The sequence below is a fragment of the Crinia signifera genome, chromosome 5 (assembly GCF_055691185.1).
Source record: "Crinia signifera chromosome 5, ASM5569118v1, whole genome shotgun sequence".
Taxonomy (NCBI): Eukaryota; Metazoa; Chordata; class Amphibia; order Anura; family Myobatrachidae; genus Crinia; species Crinia signifera.
Genome location: NC_139221.1, coordinates 30,505,305 through 30,524,284, shown reverse-complemented (window position 1 = coordinate 30,524,284; position 18,980 = coordinate 30,505,305). Strand labels below are relative to the sequence as shown.

Here is an 18,980-nt window from a genome sequence, read left to right as displayed (position 1 = left end):
TCTGGGGCAGCCCAGTATATCCGGGATCTCGCCACCAAAGTGATGTAACATGGGCTATTCCTGATAGACCACGCTGAGCTTCTATACAGATTTCCTCACATGTTCCCTCTATTAGGAGTTCTACTGAAGATGGGATGTTGCCATAGCAACCAATCAGATTCAACTTTTTTATTTATTTAGCACCTTCTACAAGATAATAGAATCTGATTGGTTGCTATGAGAAACATCCCATCTTGCTCAAAGCTGTGGTCGCATCTCAAAAGGATGAGATTGCAGTTTGACTGCCGGCTGGAGGGTTGTGATGCGGTGGCATTTTTGGGAGCATTTTTACTTGAAAAAATGTACAAATCCCATATTAAAACTGGATGGCACACTTCCATAGACTTTTCTTTACATCACTGTTCATTCCTCTACTGTATATGTTATGCCATTAGTCCAAAAGCAGACGCACCCTGCGACTGTCAGTATAAGGCACATACGCCCAGACTGCGCACGCGCACCATGACAGAGGATACACTCTCTGCATGGCTTCCTTTCTCGGTCCATGGTTTTAGGATGATATACAGATAAAGCCATCCTCATCTAGCCCTATAATAGGATTAAGTGAACCAGACCTGTCAGACTTAATCTTATGCTAATCCCCTACTGTATTGTATTGCAGCTGAGAACAATAGTCCTTTGTGAGCCATGGCTCACCATGGCTATCCAGAGATGGCTAGTTGAAGAAGGCTCCCTCTTTATGCGGATAGAGAGGCAGTGGGCAGTGCAACTATATAAACAACTAGCAACTTTTATCTGTTGACTGCTAGTACCTGTCGACCATATATGGCTAGCCAAATCGGTCCATGGTTGTACAGTACTTGGCACAAAAATCATAGTTCTAAATAATGAGATCTTATTGGAGGTATTAAGTTGTGAAATGTTAAATCTGATTGGCTAGTTATCTGGTTCACCATCTTGTTTCACACAAACGCCAACTTCTGCCAGCCATTTTGCCTGGAGATCACACACTTGATAATTGACCATGCAGTCTCTTTTTTTTCTTCGTAATATTCTGTGGTCATTTAGGCGTGAGCAAGCACTCATTGGTCCTCAGAGTCAGCAGCCTGTGCGTGTTCAAAGCTCCCATTTATCTATGACCCTGGCATGGGAAGTCAGAGGTTATGTCAGAAGATCAACCAGTAGACCTAGATTGAATAAGATTATTGTAGACAGTAAACACTAAGAGCACCAGGAGGACACTGCTGCCTAATACTTAGAGTATGTCCTTACTTGGCCCAACTGTTATGTCATCTGGTTGAAACTGGTACTCCTCTGCAGATGCTAACACTATGCCACAGCTGTTTTTTCTTTTATAAATGAGGCTTATGACTACGATAACTACACCCAGCAAATTACTGCTGTTCTCCAACCCAACACAACGGCTATTTTCCTGCCCAGGACATAAGTTACATTCTTCTGTGTAGCAAGTGATGGCTAGTCGCCTTCCCAGCATTCAGTATGACGGCTATTCTCCTGGCCAGCAAATGACGGCTATTCTCCTTGCCAGCATATGACGGCTGCTCTCCTGCCCAGCAAGTGACGGCTATTCTCCTGCCCAGCAAATGACGGCTATTCTCCTGCCCAGTAAGTGACGGCTATTTTCCTGCCCAGCATATGATGGCTATTCTCCTGCCCAGCAAGTGACGGCTATTCTCCTGCCCAGCAAGTGACGGCTGTTCTCCTGCCCAGCAAGTGACGGCTATTCTCCTGCTTAGCAAGTGACGGCTATTGTCCTGCGTAGCAAGTGACAGCTATAACCCTGCCCAGCATATGATTGCTGTTCTCCTGCCCAGTATATTACGGCTATTCTCCTACCCAGCATATGACAGCTATTCTCCTACCCAGCATATGACGGCTATTTTCCTGCCCAGCAAGTGATGGCTATTTTCCTGCCCAGCATATGACGGCTATTTTTCTGCCCAGCAAGTGACGGCTATTCTCCTGCCCAGCAAGTGACGGCTGTTCTCCTGCCCAGCAAGTGACGGCTATTCTCCTGCTTAGCAAGTGACGGCTATTCTCCTGCGTAGCAAGTGACAGCTATAACCCTGCCCAGCATTTGATTGCTGTTCTCCTGCCCAGTATATTACGGCTATTCTCCTACCCAGCATATGACAGCTATTCTCCTACCCAGCATATGACGGCTATTTTCCTGCCCAGCAAGTGACGGCTATTCTCCTGCCCATCATATGACAGCTGTTCTTCTGGCCAGCAAGTGACGGCTCTTCTCCTGCCCAGCAAGTGACAAATTTTTTCTCCTGCCCAGCGTAAGATGGCTGTTTTCCTGCCCAGCACACAAAGACTATTCACCTGCCCAGCATATGACGGCTATTCTCTTACCCAAGGTATGACAGCTTCTGCTGCCCAGCATATGACAGCTATTCTCCTGCCCAACATATGACGGCTGTTCTCCTGCCCAGCAAGTGACGGCTATTCTCCTGCCCAGGATATGACAGCTATTCTTCTGCTTAGCAAGTGACAGCTATAATCCTGGCCAGCATATGACAGCTGTTCTCCTGCCCAGCATATTACGGCTATTCTCCTGCCCAACGTATGACGGCTATTCTCCTGCCCAGCACATGCTGGCTATTCTCCTGGCCAGCAAGTGACGGCTCTTCTCTTGCCCAGCATCATATGATGGCTGTTCTCCTGCCCAGTATCACATAACGACTATTCTCCTGCCCAGCATATGACAGCGGTTCTCCTGCCCAGCATCATATGACGGCTATTCTCCTGCCCAGCATATGACAGCTATTCTCCTGCCCAGCATATGACGGCTGTTCTTCTGCCCAGCACATAAAGACTATTCTCCTGCCCAGCGTATGACGGCTATTCTCCGGCATATGACAGCTGTTCTCCTGCCCAGTATCACATAACAACTATTCTCCTGCCCAGCATCATATGACGGCTATTCTCCTGCCCAGCATATGACAGCTATTCTCCTGCCCAGCATATGACAGCTATTCTCCTGCCCAGCACGTGATGACTATTCTCCTGCCCAGCACGTGATGACTATTCTCCTGCCCAGCATATGACGGCTATTCTCCTGCCCAGCATATTACGGCTATTCTCTTGCCCAGCATCATATGATGGCTGTTCTCCTACCCAGCATATGACGGCTATTCTCCTGCCCAGCATATGACGGATATTCTCCTGCCCAGCATATGACAGCTATTCTCCTGCCCAGCATATGACAGCTATTCTCCTGTCCAGCAAGGCTTGCCCTATACATTTTGCAGAGGATAAGCCCTAAATGTGAGGTTACTATTCTATAAATAAATTATAGCTACAGTATACTGTACATGCAAGACAATGATGGGTATTCTGTTGCATGACAGGCCTATATGTCCCTATAGCTCTTCATATGATCCAATGCAGCACCACGAAATTAGTTTTGCAGTATAATTGTACCTCCCCCCTCTGTTCTCCAGGCTCCTGCAGGGTTTATAATAAATGTGTTTTTCGGTATGTATCGGCCAATTCACCATCTCACTGTTCTTGTTTTCTGCTGCTGCTCCAGTCCTTATCTCACACTACCTCGCACGAGATTCACTCAGTCCTTTGACCAACATCTAAGAGAACCAAGGTTTGTACTCCTTAAACTGAGTGTGGTGCCTTTTGCACTTGCTGTGTGTCAGGTAGCTTTCTGTTGTTGGCTCCAATAGGAGTTATTATTTTGTTTCATGTTTAGTATAGTACAATACACAGCCCTCTCAGACCCCTACTACCGAAGGGTGGAAATCACTCCCTAGCTCTGTAGAGAACACAATGTCCTCTTTGGCTATACTTCCATGCACATGCCGGTTCTCAGGACATGTGTCCTCACCCGTACCTTCTATACATGTGACATCACCCGTACCTTCTATACATGTGACATCACCCGTACCTTCTATACATGTGACCTCACCCGTACCTTCTATAAGCTTTGTTTTACAGTTCTCCACAGTTTGTGGAACTTGAAAGTTAATTGGTAGTTCTATGTTCAGGTGCTGATTAGGGAAGCCAATCATGGATGCCCCTGCTGCTCCGCATATTTATTTACATGGGTGGTGCTGCCAGAAGGCAGGCGGGTGCGGGTGGCCGGGAGCCAGGTGGGTGGTATGGATGGGAGCCGGGCGGGCAGTGTGCAGGAAAGCAAGGGAGGCGGATTGAGCAGCCGTGCGGCCTGCGCATCATGACCTCTGACCACATCATGCTGCCCAGAGTCTGGCAGTATATGAGTGGGTGCTCAGACACTGTCCGGCATTAGACTGCGCCTTCGCAGTCTAATCCTGCAATTTTGGGGTCAAAACCCAGGATCCCGCCAATCCCGTTCCTGGGATTGGCCACTCAAGTCCTGATCCTTGATATAAGTGCTTATTGCCGTTGTAGTAGGACAGTCATTTCGAGGATAGTGGTGGAAATGTAAAATTATATTAGAATGAGAAATGTCACAGGACCAAACACTGGGTTTTTCATGGGCCCTGTAATTTTTCAAATGACAATTCTGGACTAAGCATAGCCACATCATCCATTAGGCAACCGAGGGCCCAATGGGTACTCTGTTAAATACTCCACCACAGTGATCCAGTTGTAGTCTGTGACAGCACTGTCTACACTTTGACTTGCAGTGACTTCCTATTGGAAGTGGCTCCTGACAGTCACTTGCAGGACGGCCAGTACCATTGGGTAGTGCTTACTCCCTCTTGGACTGCCAGACCGAGCTGCAATAAGCAGATAGCTGGCTTCCTGTGGGACACCACTCCCTGACTTTCTAGCAGCCCAAACTGGCTTCTATTGGCTGCGGCCGATTCAGTCCATAGAAGCCGGTGTTTTGCACATACACCATATATCCCACAGCCTTCCCGTTCCATTGCACAGGTGCCAGGACAAGGCTGGTCAGAGCTCTCCTCTCCTCCAGGTAGCATGGACAGCAGCTGCCCCCCTCTTACAAGGAGGTAGGAGCTGCTGCTGCTCAGTAGCCCAAAATACTGTCATCCAAACAGACGGTTGAAAGGGGGGCCCAAACCAATATGATACCTAGATATCTTAATCTGATTATGGAACCCATTCTGCACAGGCATCTTCTGCACTTTATGCCACATTATGATCCCCACGAGTACGATGGGGGGGGGGGGGGGGTTGGTTCCCATACACCACATTACATTGTACCAGATTTTGTGTTTTCTGTTTTGCTTTTGCAGTGGTTTGACATTTATTTGACATTGAAATGATGTAACTGCATGGATAACAAGTTCACTGTCTCTGCCCGTTTCTTGGCAGCAAGGATCACCCCATTTACCCTATCTTTTGTGAAGATGCTATCCGAATGCTGCGTTCCCGTAAGATGTGCCGTACTTATTCTGAGGGTGCTTACAATGATCGTGAGAGGTATACATGGTGTGGAATATAGAGCAATACCTCCATGCTGTGTGCACTGATATATGTGGCTGCATATATACATAGATATATATAGATATATCTATATATCTATATATAGATATAGTAGGTTGGTGCGTTCGGCACTCCGGACGATTAGTCAATTTACCTTGGTGCCTTCCCAATGGCTTGTAGGTACGTCCTGTGGATTCTTATAGCTCTTGAATTTGAGCTTAAGAAAATGAGGCGGCACTCCAAGGATTTAGGTAAAGTATAAAAAGGTGTTTATATGAACATGGTGATAATATAGGACATCTACAACGACGTTTCAAGGCCCACTGGCCTTTTCATCAGGATGCCGTCCAAAGTGCAATGTGTGCTGTGCAAAAACAAGTAACTGAGCTACAGCTCTCTTACCTGCCTATATGGCTTGTGCGTGTCCGTGCCTGACTGATTCCCCGGCGTCTGACGGAGCCGTGCTTCCGGGTGCATCAGCTACTCCCCCTTCGTGCGGTTGTTGCTTAGCAACCCAGGACGCTACTGGATCCGTTGCGCTTGAGACAGAAACAGCAGTTGTGGTTCTTTTCACAAAAATAATTTTATTACACATATGGCTTAGCTAACACATAGTTTATTTCACTTGTTGATTTGTTTTTTTTTTTCACTCATCCAACCAAGTACAGGTTGGTCAGATTTAGCACTTCACGTACACACTAACGTACGCTGTCTTTTTCCTCAAGCGCAACGGATCCAGTAGCGTCCTGGGTTGCTAAGCAACAACCGCACGAAGGGGGAGTAGCTGATGCACCCGGAAGCACGGCTCCGTCAGACGCCGGGGAATCAGTCAGGCACGGACACGCACAAGCCATATAGGCAGGTAAGAGAGCTGTAGCTCAGTTACTTGTTTTTGCACAGCACACATTGCACTTTGGACGGCATCCTGATGAAAAGGCCAGTGGGCCTTGAAACGTCGTTGTAGATGTCCTATATTATCACCATGTTCATATAAAAACCTTTTTATACTTTACCTAAATCCTTGGAGTGCCGCCTCATTTTCTTAAGCTCAATTTCAAGAGCTATAAGAATCCACAGGACATATATAAAGATATATATATATAAAATATATATAATATATATATATATAGATATAGATATATATATCTATAGATAGATATATATGTACGTACGTAGGCTCACGGTAGTCTAGATCCTTCTGAGTGTTTGTTTGCTTTTTTGCTTGTTTTAGGTAGTGAGTTATTGGATTGTGATGTTTTAAAAAATCAGTACAGGTATTATCCATCTATAGCTGTTAATGCTGACATTGATTTAAAGATGACTTTAAACATCCGGAAAGTAATTGCAGATGACACTTGTGATGTCCCAGATGTGTTCTTGTACATTATTGCCAGCACTGCCAGGTCCGTCAGACTCTGCGAGTGTCTTCAACGCAACGCAATGCAAATGGGACATACGAGGAGACTGTGCTGAGTAATGTGATATATAATGTGATATATGAAACTTTTAGAACTGTGCAAATGAGTCTCTCAATCTGTACACAAAGTGATACAATGGGTAGTATTTAATGCGGCCGGCGAGGGGGTTAAACAGCGAGGATTGCTGAAAACCAGCGATCCTCGCTGTTTAACCCCCGTGCCGGCCGCTCGCTCTATTCAACATTCCAGGGAAATCCTCTCTGTCACAGGACGGCGAGAATTCCCCCCAAAAAGCGAAACCCACGGCTAATGCAGAAAACCCCCTGTATTTAGCCGCGAGTCTCGCTGCTTCTGGAGCCGCATACGCCAATTCCCCCTCGCTCCAAAAATGGAGCGAGGGGGAATTGGCGTATGAGGGGGGTGCGTTGAATACTGACAGGGTGAGTGGTGACAGCGAGCAGGAGGCCCTGCTCGCTGTCGACACTCGCCCACGGCATTGAATACCCCCCAATGTAGCAGCTGCAGCTAGTCCTACATACAAGTTCTGTTCTGTTATATAAAGACATTAGGTGGCCATACACTTGTCTGATTTGGCCCGATTTCACCCAATTCCAAAGGCTGAAGTCAGGCTAATCGCATGTGTTTTAGATCCGATCCGATATGCCAGGCATGTCCAAACTGTGGCCCTCCAGCTGTTGTGAAACTACACATCCCAGCATGCCATAGTTTTAGCATTCCCTAATAGCAAAACTGTGGCAAGGCATGATGGGACTTGTAGTTTCACAACAGCTGGAGGGCCATAGTTTGGACCTGCCCGCGATACGTGGTCCCATGTGCATTGAAGCCCCTAGTGCTGCATGTAGAATCTGTCTGATTGGACAGCCCCAGCTGCATTTGCTGGTATCAAATGCGAAAGGCCTGCTTGCAATCCTTAACGGGGGATCAGCTGGCTCTACACTGCTGCGAGAAGTCACAACAGTGTATGGCCACCTTTAGTCACACACAATATACAATGGTACTTGTGTATTATCACAGCGCCCCCCGATTTCCATCGCAGGGCATTGTACAACCACAAAATCACATCGCATGCCATGCCATATAACCGATTTTTAATTGTACAGGCACCCAGACGCGATTTTCCATTGTACACCCGCGAGGGGCGGCGGTACGCGTCCTCCGACCTTTTCATACCTCCACTATCCACGTCGGTGTGTAGTTGATTTTATATAGTGTGGTGAGCCACCGAGCCCGAAGCGTGGCGAGCGGACGCGTAATACTTGTGAAGTAATGCGCGTCCCCTCGCGGGGCTCGCTGCGCTCGCCACACTATATAAAATCAACTCCACGCCGACGTGGATAGTGGGGGTATGAAAAGGTCGGAGAACGCGTACCGCCGCCCCTCGCGGGCTCGCTGCGCTCACCACGCTTCCGGTTGGCGTTGATAGTGGGGTGGCGTTAACAATGGGGGGGGGGGGGGGGCATTTAACATTATCATTACTTATCAGGGTGGGGATACAATTAAAAATCGGGTCTGGGTGGGCATTTAACATTGAAATCGCGTCGCATCGCATGCCATTATAATGGCATGCGATGCAACGTGATATTAAAATTGTACACTCTTCCCGGGAAAAGCCTCAAATCGGGTCCATCGCATACCATCGCATACCTTAATTAGTGGTATGCGACGCGACGGGCGCCATGATAATACACAAGTACCTATACAATTGCAATATATCACGTTAATCTGCACAGTCATCTTGTGCATCGTAGTCACATTGCGTTGCATCTAAGACACACTTTTGTTAAAATATAAGCCAGCGGAGTTACATGTGCAGCTCAGGCGCGCCGGGCATCTCACATTGCACGGCGCATTGAGGCTACTTGTATAAGGACGTATATGTTATTCAGAGCCATAAGTACACTAGAGATTATTAATATTATAACAGAACAATATAAACCATGAGTTTATGTCTAATGAGCAAGTTACAAAACATACTGAAAACCACAAACTGGCAACAGGTGTATTCAGAGGTCTTATGAATTTCTTCATAACCCCTCTCTTTATGCAGTGTGCTTGCGCTGTGCTTCATACGGGGAAGAGTAAGCTGCTGGCACCAGACACAGGAGCAGAGCCATACCTGAAAGGACTGGAGGGGTCTAGCGTTTTACATGATGGGATGCGAAGAGCAGACAATCCAATTGCCGCTACCACCCCCATCTTAGTAGACTTAACAGTAATTACTGGGAAGACTTAGCCGGCTGTAATTAACGCTCTCTTCTCCTCTGTAGAAAAGGACCATCGCTTTCAGTTAGTCATACTTAGGAATGCAATTATCTTAAACCTACCTAGCATTACTCTCAATCAATACACTTAGCATCGTTTGGCACATGATGGCTCAGCCAATGTTCCTGCGTGATTTTGCTGCATTAGCACCACGTACTCCTCCTATATACTATGTGTACTACATTAGAGAGCTCCAACTGCAGCTTAATGTCCATCCTTTAAGAAAGCCATATGGCAAGTTTCATTGTTATCGCTTCCTCCAGTTCAGTTACTTAATGTAACAGCCGCCTCCCCCTAGACCTCCCACTAGTTACAGTACCGGAACTCCTCCCTGGTTTAAAAATGATAACATCTGGCTTGTTTATATTTTAATAAATGAAGTCACTGCCAACTGCCAGAACAGCGATTCCTAGATCAGACCACAGTTTTGGAGTAAGGCTGTTCCGTATGCTAGAGGAAGTCTGTTTGCACGTGTCAGTGTAGTGGGACCAAAGGCTGCAACTAGTGGTACATTCCAGAATTATTTCACAAGCAGGATCCTAGACGCTAGCACTCTCTGCTGGAGGAAGGGCAGAGACCACGTGGCGCAGACCGCACGTCCTTCCTCCTCTGATACCAGATATGCTGCAGGCACTGACCAAGCTCCCTGCATTGTGCAGAGGAGGTCATGTGATGTGGGTGGTGGCTGCACCGGGGATGGAGGTTAGGTTTATTCTCTAGTTTATTATAGTAAGGAGCTGGGACAGAGGAGGTATAAAGGAGGAGGGCATGGTGCAGGATCCAAGGTAGTCCTGGGGTATACCGTACCTCAAAACATTGATACATTCCGAAGAGTGGCAAAATAAGCCCTGCTCAGATCGATTCATCATAAGGCCCACTCAAATCTCCCCCAAAGCAAGTCCTTCTCAAGTCCCCCCAAAAATAACCCTTCCCATAATGTAAGCTCTTTCACTATTCACCATTAGGACATTTGGGAGGTACGGTATGTCTTAGTGTCGCCTCTTGCCTAGCATTATTCTAGTATCTTACTCAAATGTGATTGGCTGGTGATGCCTCCTGTAGCAATGATTGGCTTTAGAAAGGCATCACTGATTAATAGATTTCATGGTAATAATGAAACATGGGGGCTGATGCTGACGGGGGCTTGCATGGAATGTCACTGTGTCCATGTAGATTTATGTGATTGCTGGTGTAATCCACCAGGGGGCGTGTTTGTATAACTACAAACAGATGCAGAGACACATGTGCACCTCAATGGGCTCTATTACCTGTGGGTTACCTGCAAACAGGTGTATTGCGTATAGTTGTTGGCACTGATGTTGGGTATTTTCTGCATGCGCTGGACCCACACTGCACATCTGCAATACCTGGGAAGAGACGCAACAGCCTCCAATTCTCAAAGTGGAGGCATGTAGCCAGCGTTGTGGAGCAGGCGGAGGGTCCCTAGCCTCTTACTAAGACCTGCAGCAGCCTGCTTGGGATACCCCATCGATCACATAGCCGGCCGATGGTGACGCTTCCTGCTGCATTACCATATTAGAGCTGTCGCTGCTGCTTCCATGTTAGCAGCAGCGATAACTCCTCCGTCCATGTCTGAAGCAGGCTCTGGATACATGCCCCCCAACATGACCAATTTCAGGAGGGACAAAATGCTCTTTTCATGGACTTCTTTGCCAGTGGCATTTGCAGACACTAACTGCCTCCCCAAACACTGCCAACATCGTTGGCTGGGACTCGCTGGCAGTTGGCGGGGCTCCCCTATTTAAATTTTGGGTACTTGTGTATTATAGCGGCGCCCCCGATGTTCATCGCGCGATGTTTTTATCACATCGCATCGCATGCCATGCACCTGATGGCATGCTACGCAATTTTTGCCCCCTATGCGATGAAACATTGTATAAGCACCCTAAAGGTTAAATGCACCCCCACGCCACCCCCCCCCCCACACACACACTATAAACGTGAACCGGAAGCGTGGCGAGCGCAGCGAGCCCGCGAGGGGCGGCGGTAGGCGTCCTCCGACCTTTTCATACCCCCACTATCCACGTCAGCGTGGAGTTGAGAATAGAAAGTGTGGCGAGCGCAGCGAGGGGACACGGATACCTTTACAGGTATCCGTGTCCCCTCGCGGGCTTCACAGGTATCCGCGTCCCCTCGCGGGGCGCGCTGCGCTCGCCACACTTTGTATTCTCAACTCCACGCCGACGTGGATAGTGGGGGTATGAAAAGGTCGGAGGACGCGTACCGCCGCCTCTCGCGGGCTCGCTGAGCTCGCCACGCTTCGGGTTCACGTTTATAGTGGGGGGGTGGCGTGGGGGTGCATTTAACATTTTAATCGAATTGCATCGTATGGCATTGTATGCAATATACAATGTCATACAATTTTAAAATTGTATGACATTGTACAATATCGCGCGATATCGCATCGCATACCATCACATGTCTTTTGGTATGCGATGCGATGGGCGCCGCTATAATACACAAGTACCAAATTTTGGTCTGTGCTACAGCTCCACCTCTGCCACTGGCAAGGAAGTCCCGGAACAGAGCTTTTTGCCCCTCATGGAATGGGTCATGTTGGGAGGCATGCCTCTGCATTGTTATGCTTGTTTAAGCAAACTGATTTGTAATTGTGGCTTTTCTAATGATTGCAAAATGTTTAGAGCACAGTTATAGACACCTCTCCATCAGCCACGTGAACAGCTTCCATAATGAATGACTAAAGTAGAACGACTTGAAGAATTTAGGGAGCATCTAAACATTTTCACAAGAACTGTGCTGTCTGTTCCGTGTTTAGGAGGACTAGACAGGAGAGGCGGGTGCCTAATTCACACTGTGTTGACGCTGCCCCTGCACCGGAAAGGTATTGTCACCAGCACTGTAGAAATAGTTACTAGCTGGCTTGCTGTAGAAAATTGCTTGATATTATAGATGTACGTCTTTGAAGGGTGTGGATCATTTTGGGTCAACCATAAATAGAACATATGGTTGACATGCAAGAGGTTGACGAGGTCAATAGTTTGGCGTGTACAAGGTAAACACTTGAAATGGTCAACAGACAGAAAAGGTTGACACAGTCAAAGGTGGACATGGAAATGGTTGGCATAAAAAAAGGTCAACACAAGGTTTTATTGTGTATATTGTGTGCTGTTTACCATTTTAAACCACGTGTGGCCACAAATCTATTCCTCTATAGCACAGGTTCTCAAATTCGGTCCTCAGGACCCCACACAGTGCATGTTTTGCTGGTGTCTTCACAGAATCAAGTGAAATAATTAGCTCCACGTGTGGATCTTTTAAAATGTGTCAGTCGGTCTGGTGACCTGGAAAACGTGAACTATGTGGGGTCCTGAGGACCGAATTTGAGAACCACTGCTCTATAGAGTTGATTTGAGATATCAGTTAAGATATAATAGCCTAATTAGTTTTGCAATTTTAATTATTGCTGCGGCTACAGTATATCGCCGGTATCGCTCTAGTTCCTGCTGCTCGCAGACTATTACACGTGGGCCGTTCTCTTTTAGAACGAACCTGCAAACTCAATAGACTCCCAACCTCAGCACAATATAAAGACCGTTCCCCTAATATTTCTTTTTTGGACTTTCATTATAGTACTGTTGGTCCAAATTTTTATACTTTGCTCTTTTCTTATATACACTCACCTGGAGTACAGTGTATATATGAGTACTGATATATAAATTGTTGTTTCTCTTAGCGTTATAGAGCTGGAGACATAGGTGGGGGTGATTGGGGGTCTGCACGGCCTACATAGCGGGCATTAGGCAGAACAGTTAGTTGGAAAGCATCACTTAAGTTGTCTTGAGTTATTTTTGTAGCACTGTTGATGCTCATTGTGGGTGTCATTCTTGTTTTTGTGGCTATATTTTTTAGGCTTTTGTGGCTAGATTTTGAATATATTTGTGGCCACACGTGGTTTAAAATGGTAAACGGCTCGCTAAGCAGCGGTAGTTCGCTGACACCTGGGCGGGCAGCTGACATCCTGTCCAACGTCCCCGACAGGCAGGTGTCCGCAGCATTTTTTTGGGTGCACCCAGCGCATGAGAACTCCCCCTGCCCGCCTCCATCATGATCCCCCTGCACGAGTACCACGGAGACTATGCAAGTCTCCGAAGGCACCCGCACAGAAGCGCTGCACATGCGCAGAAGTGAATATGCGCATGTGCAGGGCTTCACCACCGGTCCCCCATGCGAACACGCAGGAGACCTTCGCTAAGCAGAATCAGTCCCTGTACTGTATATAGTAACCTATCTGTGCAGTCACTATTTTAGAGGGCAACAAACCCTTTTGGAACCTGATAGTGGGATATAGAGGTCAGTTCCCTAATTATGATTGCTCAGCAGATGATGAAAAAGTAATGACAGATTAAATTCAGGAGCTTATTAAGAGTCCTATAGCCAGAGAGATGCAGATGCTGGACGTGAGCTGGCCTCTAATGTACAGTAGGTACATTTCCATTCTCCTAAATACTAATTGTGGGAACTTCCTTGAAGCCGCGACTAAGTGTTTTTATTACATTGGTTGCTTTGTGCTTTCACATATAGGACCTTATTCTGATCCGACGCAACACTGCGTGTGGATTAAACGCCGCTCGCACAGCCGTACCGCCTCCCCGAATTCGTCCACACGGCTGCGAATGGATGTTTTGAATTGAGCTGTCTGTACTTGGGTGCGGGTACCAAATCATTTTATGGTCGGCGACCATCGAATGATTTGGAACGAGCCCGCAAAACTAAGACACTTCCACCACCCATTCGCAAGCGCGATTCGCACGCAGGGCATGCGAATGGATGTTACACAGCGTGCACCTTCCACATCAAAAGATGTTGCAACCTTACATATGCGTGCACACTGGGAAGGAAATGGGCGGGCAGCTGACATCCGTTGATCCGTTGACCTCGTTAGCATGAGGATGGTGCCCGCTCCTGCTCGATGCCAATGCAAGGCAGAAGCCGGAGAACTGAGTGATATCACCAGAAGCCACCCGCCACGTGCTGAAGCCGCTGATCGGCAGCACGCCGCCGCATCCAGCCTCCCGAAGTTCACACTTCAACGGAACTCAGGTAGCCAATCAGCCTCTGAATTGGGACTCATGCCCTCTTAACATCTCTGAAAAGAGTAGTAAACATTTTTGCACTTCTATTTATTATTATTTTTAAATTTTTCTTATTTTTATTTTTGAATTTTCATTCTATTTATTATACTTTAATCTTTATCTCACCCCTTGTATTGTCTACTTTTACTATCAACTTTATTAACATATAGAAAACAAGCACCTAGTATCTACTTGCTTTTAGCAAACCTTCCAGCCAATTTCCTCACTTACTGGGCAGCTCCACCACAGAGCGCCAATTCATTTTCTGGGATACTCATCCTCATTTTTCTGGTTCTCATGGGAGCGCCCATGAAACGCTGGGAGTTCCCATATGCTAATGGATCCACTCGCTGCCCCACGCCCACTGCCCCGGGTGCGTGCACCCAACGAACAGTCTGTTTGCAGTGGGTGCACATGCGCAGTAAAACAACATTGGTCCCTGTGTGAATGCAGCCCTGCTGCAAATGGACCGGAATAAGGTCTCATGCATGTTAAGGTGCCCACAGACGCATCGATCCCGGCGTGCGTTCTGTGCTTAACTAGCACACATAGCATCGCATCGTATGCCTTGTGCATGTGATGTGCATGCGATGCTATTTGATAAAAAGCTAGTACAAAAAGTATGTGCAGCACATAGTTTTTGTACTGTGCGATGAGGTGCCGCGGGAGCGCGCACCCCATCGCATAGCATCGCACCGCCGGGATCGGTGCGTGTGTGGAACATGAACATGACATTAGAAGACATTGGTTGGAGCGCACCAGGGATTTCCCCTGTGTCACGGTGGGCCGATCCAACCATGGCAATGTAACTAACCTTTGGTAATTATACTATAGGTGGAGGAGAGTGGCTTAGCACAAACTACGCTCTTCCTTCCTGTCCACAAAAACTGTGATCCATCTGTATAAAATGTCAGGAGCATTAAATAGTCTTATAAAAAATGTAATAAACTAAAAAATATATGAAAACATGGCATGTTGAGAGCTTTACATGTATGTATTTTATGTACAGATGGAGCGCCTCTCACTATTGCTTCGCCAGCACCAGAATCTGGCCGCTGGCGATCGCCGGCGGAGAGGTGCCCCATCTCACACGCACGCGCGGCTCAGTTTCCCATTGGCGGAGACGGACAGGGTTAGGGGGGGGGGGCAACAAGGCGGTGGGGACCAGGGGCTACCCTCGGCGAGGCGGCGGGGACCCGGGGGGGCCCGTTGTAAGGCAACGCGCGCGCATCTCGTGCGTGCACGGCGGCTGGCGGGGGATGGTGCCTGGCGAATCTTCCGCAATCCCCTGCAAGAGCGAGCGGCACTCCATCTGTAGATAGGAACTGCATATGATCTGAAATCTGAGTTAGTCTAGAGGGAGGTATATCTGAGTGCGTACGTTTTGTACTTGTGTGTGCTGTTGCATCTCACTTACATCAGCATATGAGGATCATGCAAAACATAATAATTGCCACTTGCAGATCCAGTTAATTAACTACCTCAAAATGTTTTCCAACTAGCACTCTGCTTGGAATGTTTATTTTGCATCATCCTCCTATATCACTGTATATAGACAGCTAGTCCCATGTCAATGTTTTGTTTCATTGGTAACACTTTTTATTTTTCGTTCTGGCTGCGTTTGTTAAGGTTGTACAATGGTGCAAGTGCATGGGCAGATCATGTAGTGAATGGTTCAGCTGAGTCTCCGGGGTAAGTACAGCGTAGAATGACGGAAAGCAGTAGATCTAAATACAGTATACCCCATTAGTCATGGGAGACATTGATGTGAGCAGGTGAAAAGGTAAAAAGTGGTGATGCCTCTTCCAGCCAATCAAATGCTACCTTTCATTTTGTATTCTGCACAAACCAGCAAAATATAATCCTATTGGTTGCTGTGGGCAACATTACCTTTCACCTCTGCACCAGCTGTGATGATTATTCCTCGTTCCCCCCCCCCCCCCCCCCCCTGCATGTATTGTGTGTTTGGTTTGATTCTATACTGTAGATCTTGTAAATGTCAATCACCATGCTGTTACTGTATGTGCAGCATAGCCGGAATGATGTTCAGGCCTATAACATTATTCTTTTTTATTGTTTTACTCCATGATAATGACTGGGGCCGCTGTCCTGTTCATCTGAAGAATGTTAGGTATCTGATGTTTGCTATATACTTATCTACTTTTTTTAATGTGCACCGGAGTTCCGTGGAAGACCAGGTGGAAAGGGTCAAGGCTGTGACACCTCAAACACTGTCATCCTGGACCCAACCCTATGACATAACGCTGTAATTTGCAGTTTTACTTCACGGGCTGGCTTCAGAATGATGCATTTCACTGAGAATTGTGTCATCACACTTCCCATACTGCCCACTTCACTAGAAAAGTAGGTGAGTTGCTGTAGGACCAGGGTTGGACTGGCCCACAGGGGTACAGGAGAAACCCCCAGTGGGCCCGACTGCCTAGGGGCTCTACCTCCTCTTGTAGGATTTGGTTTATTTCATACAGTGCATTGTCAGACTGCACTGTCTTCACTGTGACTGGCAGTGACTTCCTATTGGAAGTCCGACCTGCCAGTCACCAAGACAGTCCCATTGGGAGATGTTTCATTTTTATGGATGCCTTTATGGGCTGCTTCGGCTGCATCCCATAGAATCTAGGGTCTTGCGCAGCACCGAGGCTGATACTGCACATGCGCTGGTCCTGGTACATGTCATCTGCCGTGTACAGGTGCCTGCTGCCAAAGCCATAAAATGTTCATGATAAATAGGGCTCAAATTGTCAAAGAGCATATGAGGCCTAGTATTAGCTTGTGATATTTGTGACGGGAAACCACTGTCTAAACTTGAAAGATTATCTCACTATATAAAGCCTAATTCCACCTCCCAAATGTCTTACTTCTTAAAAATAGAAATGTTGATGTCTTAATATGGGCACAAGTAACAGGACAAAGCTCTCCTACACACTTATGGCATAAGCCTTACTGGAGTCATCACACAGCTACTTATCCAGCTGCTGAAGTCCTTGAGTCCCTTTTTTCATAAACTCAAAACTGCAATATCATCTTATATTGCTAGTTTGGCTTTTTCTAAGCCCTATTCTACTCTTCTGACAAATCATGGGAATTGTTAAGAGACAGAAAGCTACGGAGAAAGCATGGAGATACAGGGGAAGAAGATTCACAACAGAAAGCACCAGTTTGCAGAGAGCAGGCAGTACAGGAAAAAAAACAGCTAAGAGAGAGGTGAGAAGAAATGCATTTGTTGCTGGCGTACAGTGAGGCTGGGACAGGTTTATAGGATGTATAAAAAAGTAAAGCGAGAGAGGGTTTTTTTTTTCAAATCGTGTCACAGATGTCCTAGATTTTGGAAAGTGAGACACAAGGGAACTTAAAACATTTTTGAAGATCCAGGGGAAGGATGCAGCATTTGGTCAGGCAAGACAAACCTTTCAGAGAAAGACAGGGCCAAAATTAAATAACACCCAGCATTTATACAGAGATTTGCTACGTCCCTTGAGATCTCTATCAGCTGCCCCGACCTTGGTTGTGTCTGTGGATATGCACTCTCTGCCTTCAGCTCTGGTGTCTGGTACATCCCTACATCTGCTGCCTGCCCTGACCTCGGTAGCATCCCTATAGGGATCAGGGAACCTTTTTACCTTTAACCCCAAAATATATTTAGATAAGCCAACATTACTCCCTTGATTTGAACACACTTTACCCCCAGAAATTGATGATATATCCTGCTAGTATGGTACACAGCCTGGCAGCCATTGATGATGATGATGATTACCATGTATGGCTGTGTGTGGTACAAAATTTGTACCACACACAGCCACACATGGTAATCATCATCATCAGTGGCTGGCAGGCTGTGTGTGGTGTAGCCATTGATAATGTGACATCCAGGCAACTATTAGTGTCGGTGTTTCAAGATGTACTGACAGTCTGTGCAAATTTTTTCCCCTAGACTAGAGATGGGTATATTTTGACAGGAGCCTATAACCAGGGGACCGGGGCATCACGCAGGGAAGCGTGTTATACACAAGGGCCTGACGCACTGCAGAGGTCCTTATACACTACAATACTGTAACACACACAGCCGGGCATGCATACAGAATCTATATATGTATTCTATATGCAATGGAATTAAATTCATTTCCCCCATGAATTTCATTTTTACCCCATTTGGGGTAATTTACCCCTGTTCCCTGACCACTGCTATAGATGCATTGCCTGCCCTGACCTTGGCTACATCTCTAGAGATGTACTGTCTGCCTGTCCCAAGCTTGGCTACGTCACTTTAGATGTACTGTCTGAGACCTGACCCGACCTCGGCTATTTCCGTGGAGAGGCATTGTCTGCTACCTGCCCCAATCTCGCTGTCATCCGTGTAGATGCACTGACTGCCACCGGCCCTGGCCTTGGCTATGTTCCTGGAAATCACTCTCTTGATAAAAGATGAATCATCCTTATAATACGGAACAATGTAGAAGGAATAAAGCTGGGTACACACCGGTGCTATGTGCGTGCGTTCCGACATCAGAACAAATGTCCGTCAAATTGTGTACAAATTGGAGCAAGTGTAATGATGGACGGAATATGTTCTGTCCCTCATTAGCATACTGCAGGAACTTTGCAATATTGTCAGGTTTGATAGGCAGCACATGATTTGCAAGGCTTGCGGATGGTGGCCTGGCAGCCATCCATTCGCAGCCTGCGGGGGAACACCCACATCATTCGCCGACCATTGAATGATGTGGAACGCACACGC

At 47.0% G+C, this 18,980-nt stretch overlaps 1 protein-coding gene across 48 annotated transcripts in view; it reads left to right on the top strand.

Moving 5' to 3' along the window:
- The window catches only part of RIMS2 (regulating synaptic membrane exocytosis 2), a 558,076-nt gene that overhangs the window by 377,498 nt on the left and 161,598 nt on the right, over positions 1-18,980 (top strand). For 30 of the 48 annotated variants that reach the window (XM_083186888.1, XM_083186889.1, XM_083186886.1 and 27 more), the window contains 4 exons: positions 3,560-3,625; positions 5,302-5,409; positions 11,911-11,976; positions 15,857-15,919. The exons of 12 other annotated variants lie outside the window; for them this stretch is intronic. In XM_083186888.1, the coding sequence (XP_083043014.1) occupies positions 3,560-3,625; positions 5,302-5,409; positions 11,911-11,976; positions 15,857-15,919 (303 nt within the window). The remainder of the gene's footprint in view (positions 1-3,559; positions 3,626-5,301; positions 5,410-11,910; positions 11,977-15,856; positions 15,920-18,980) is intronic. 6 more of the 48 variants (XM_083186915.1, XM_083186923.1, XM_083186938.1 and 3 more) reach the window with 4 other exon arrangements.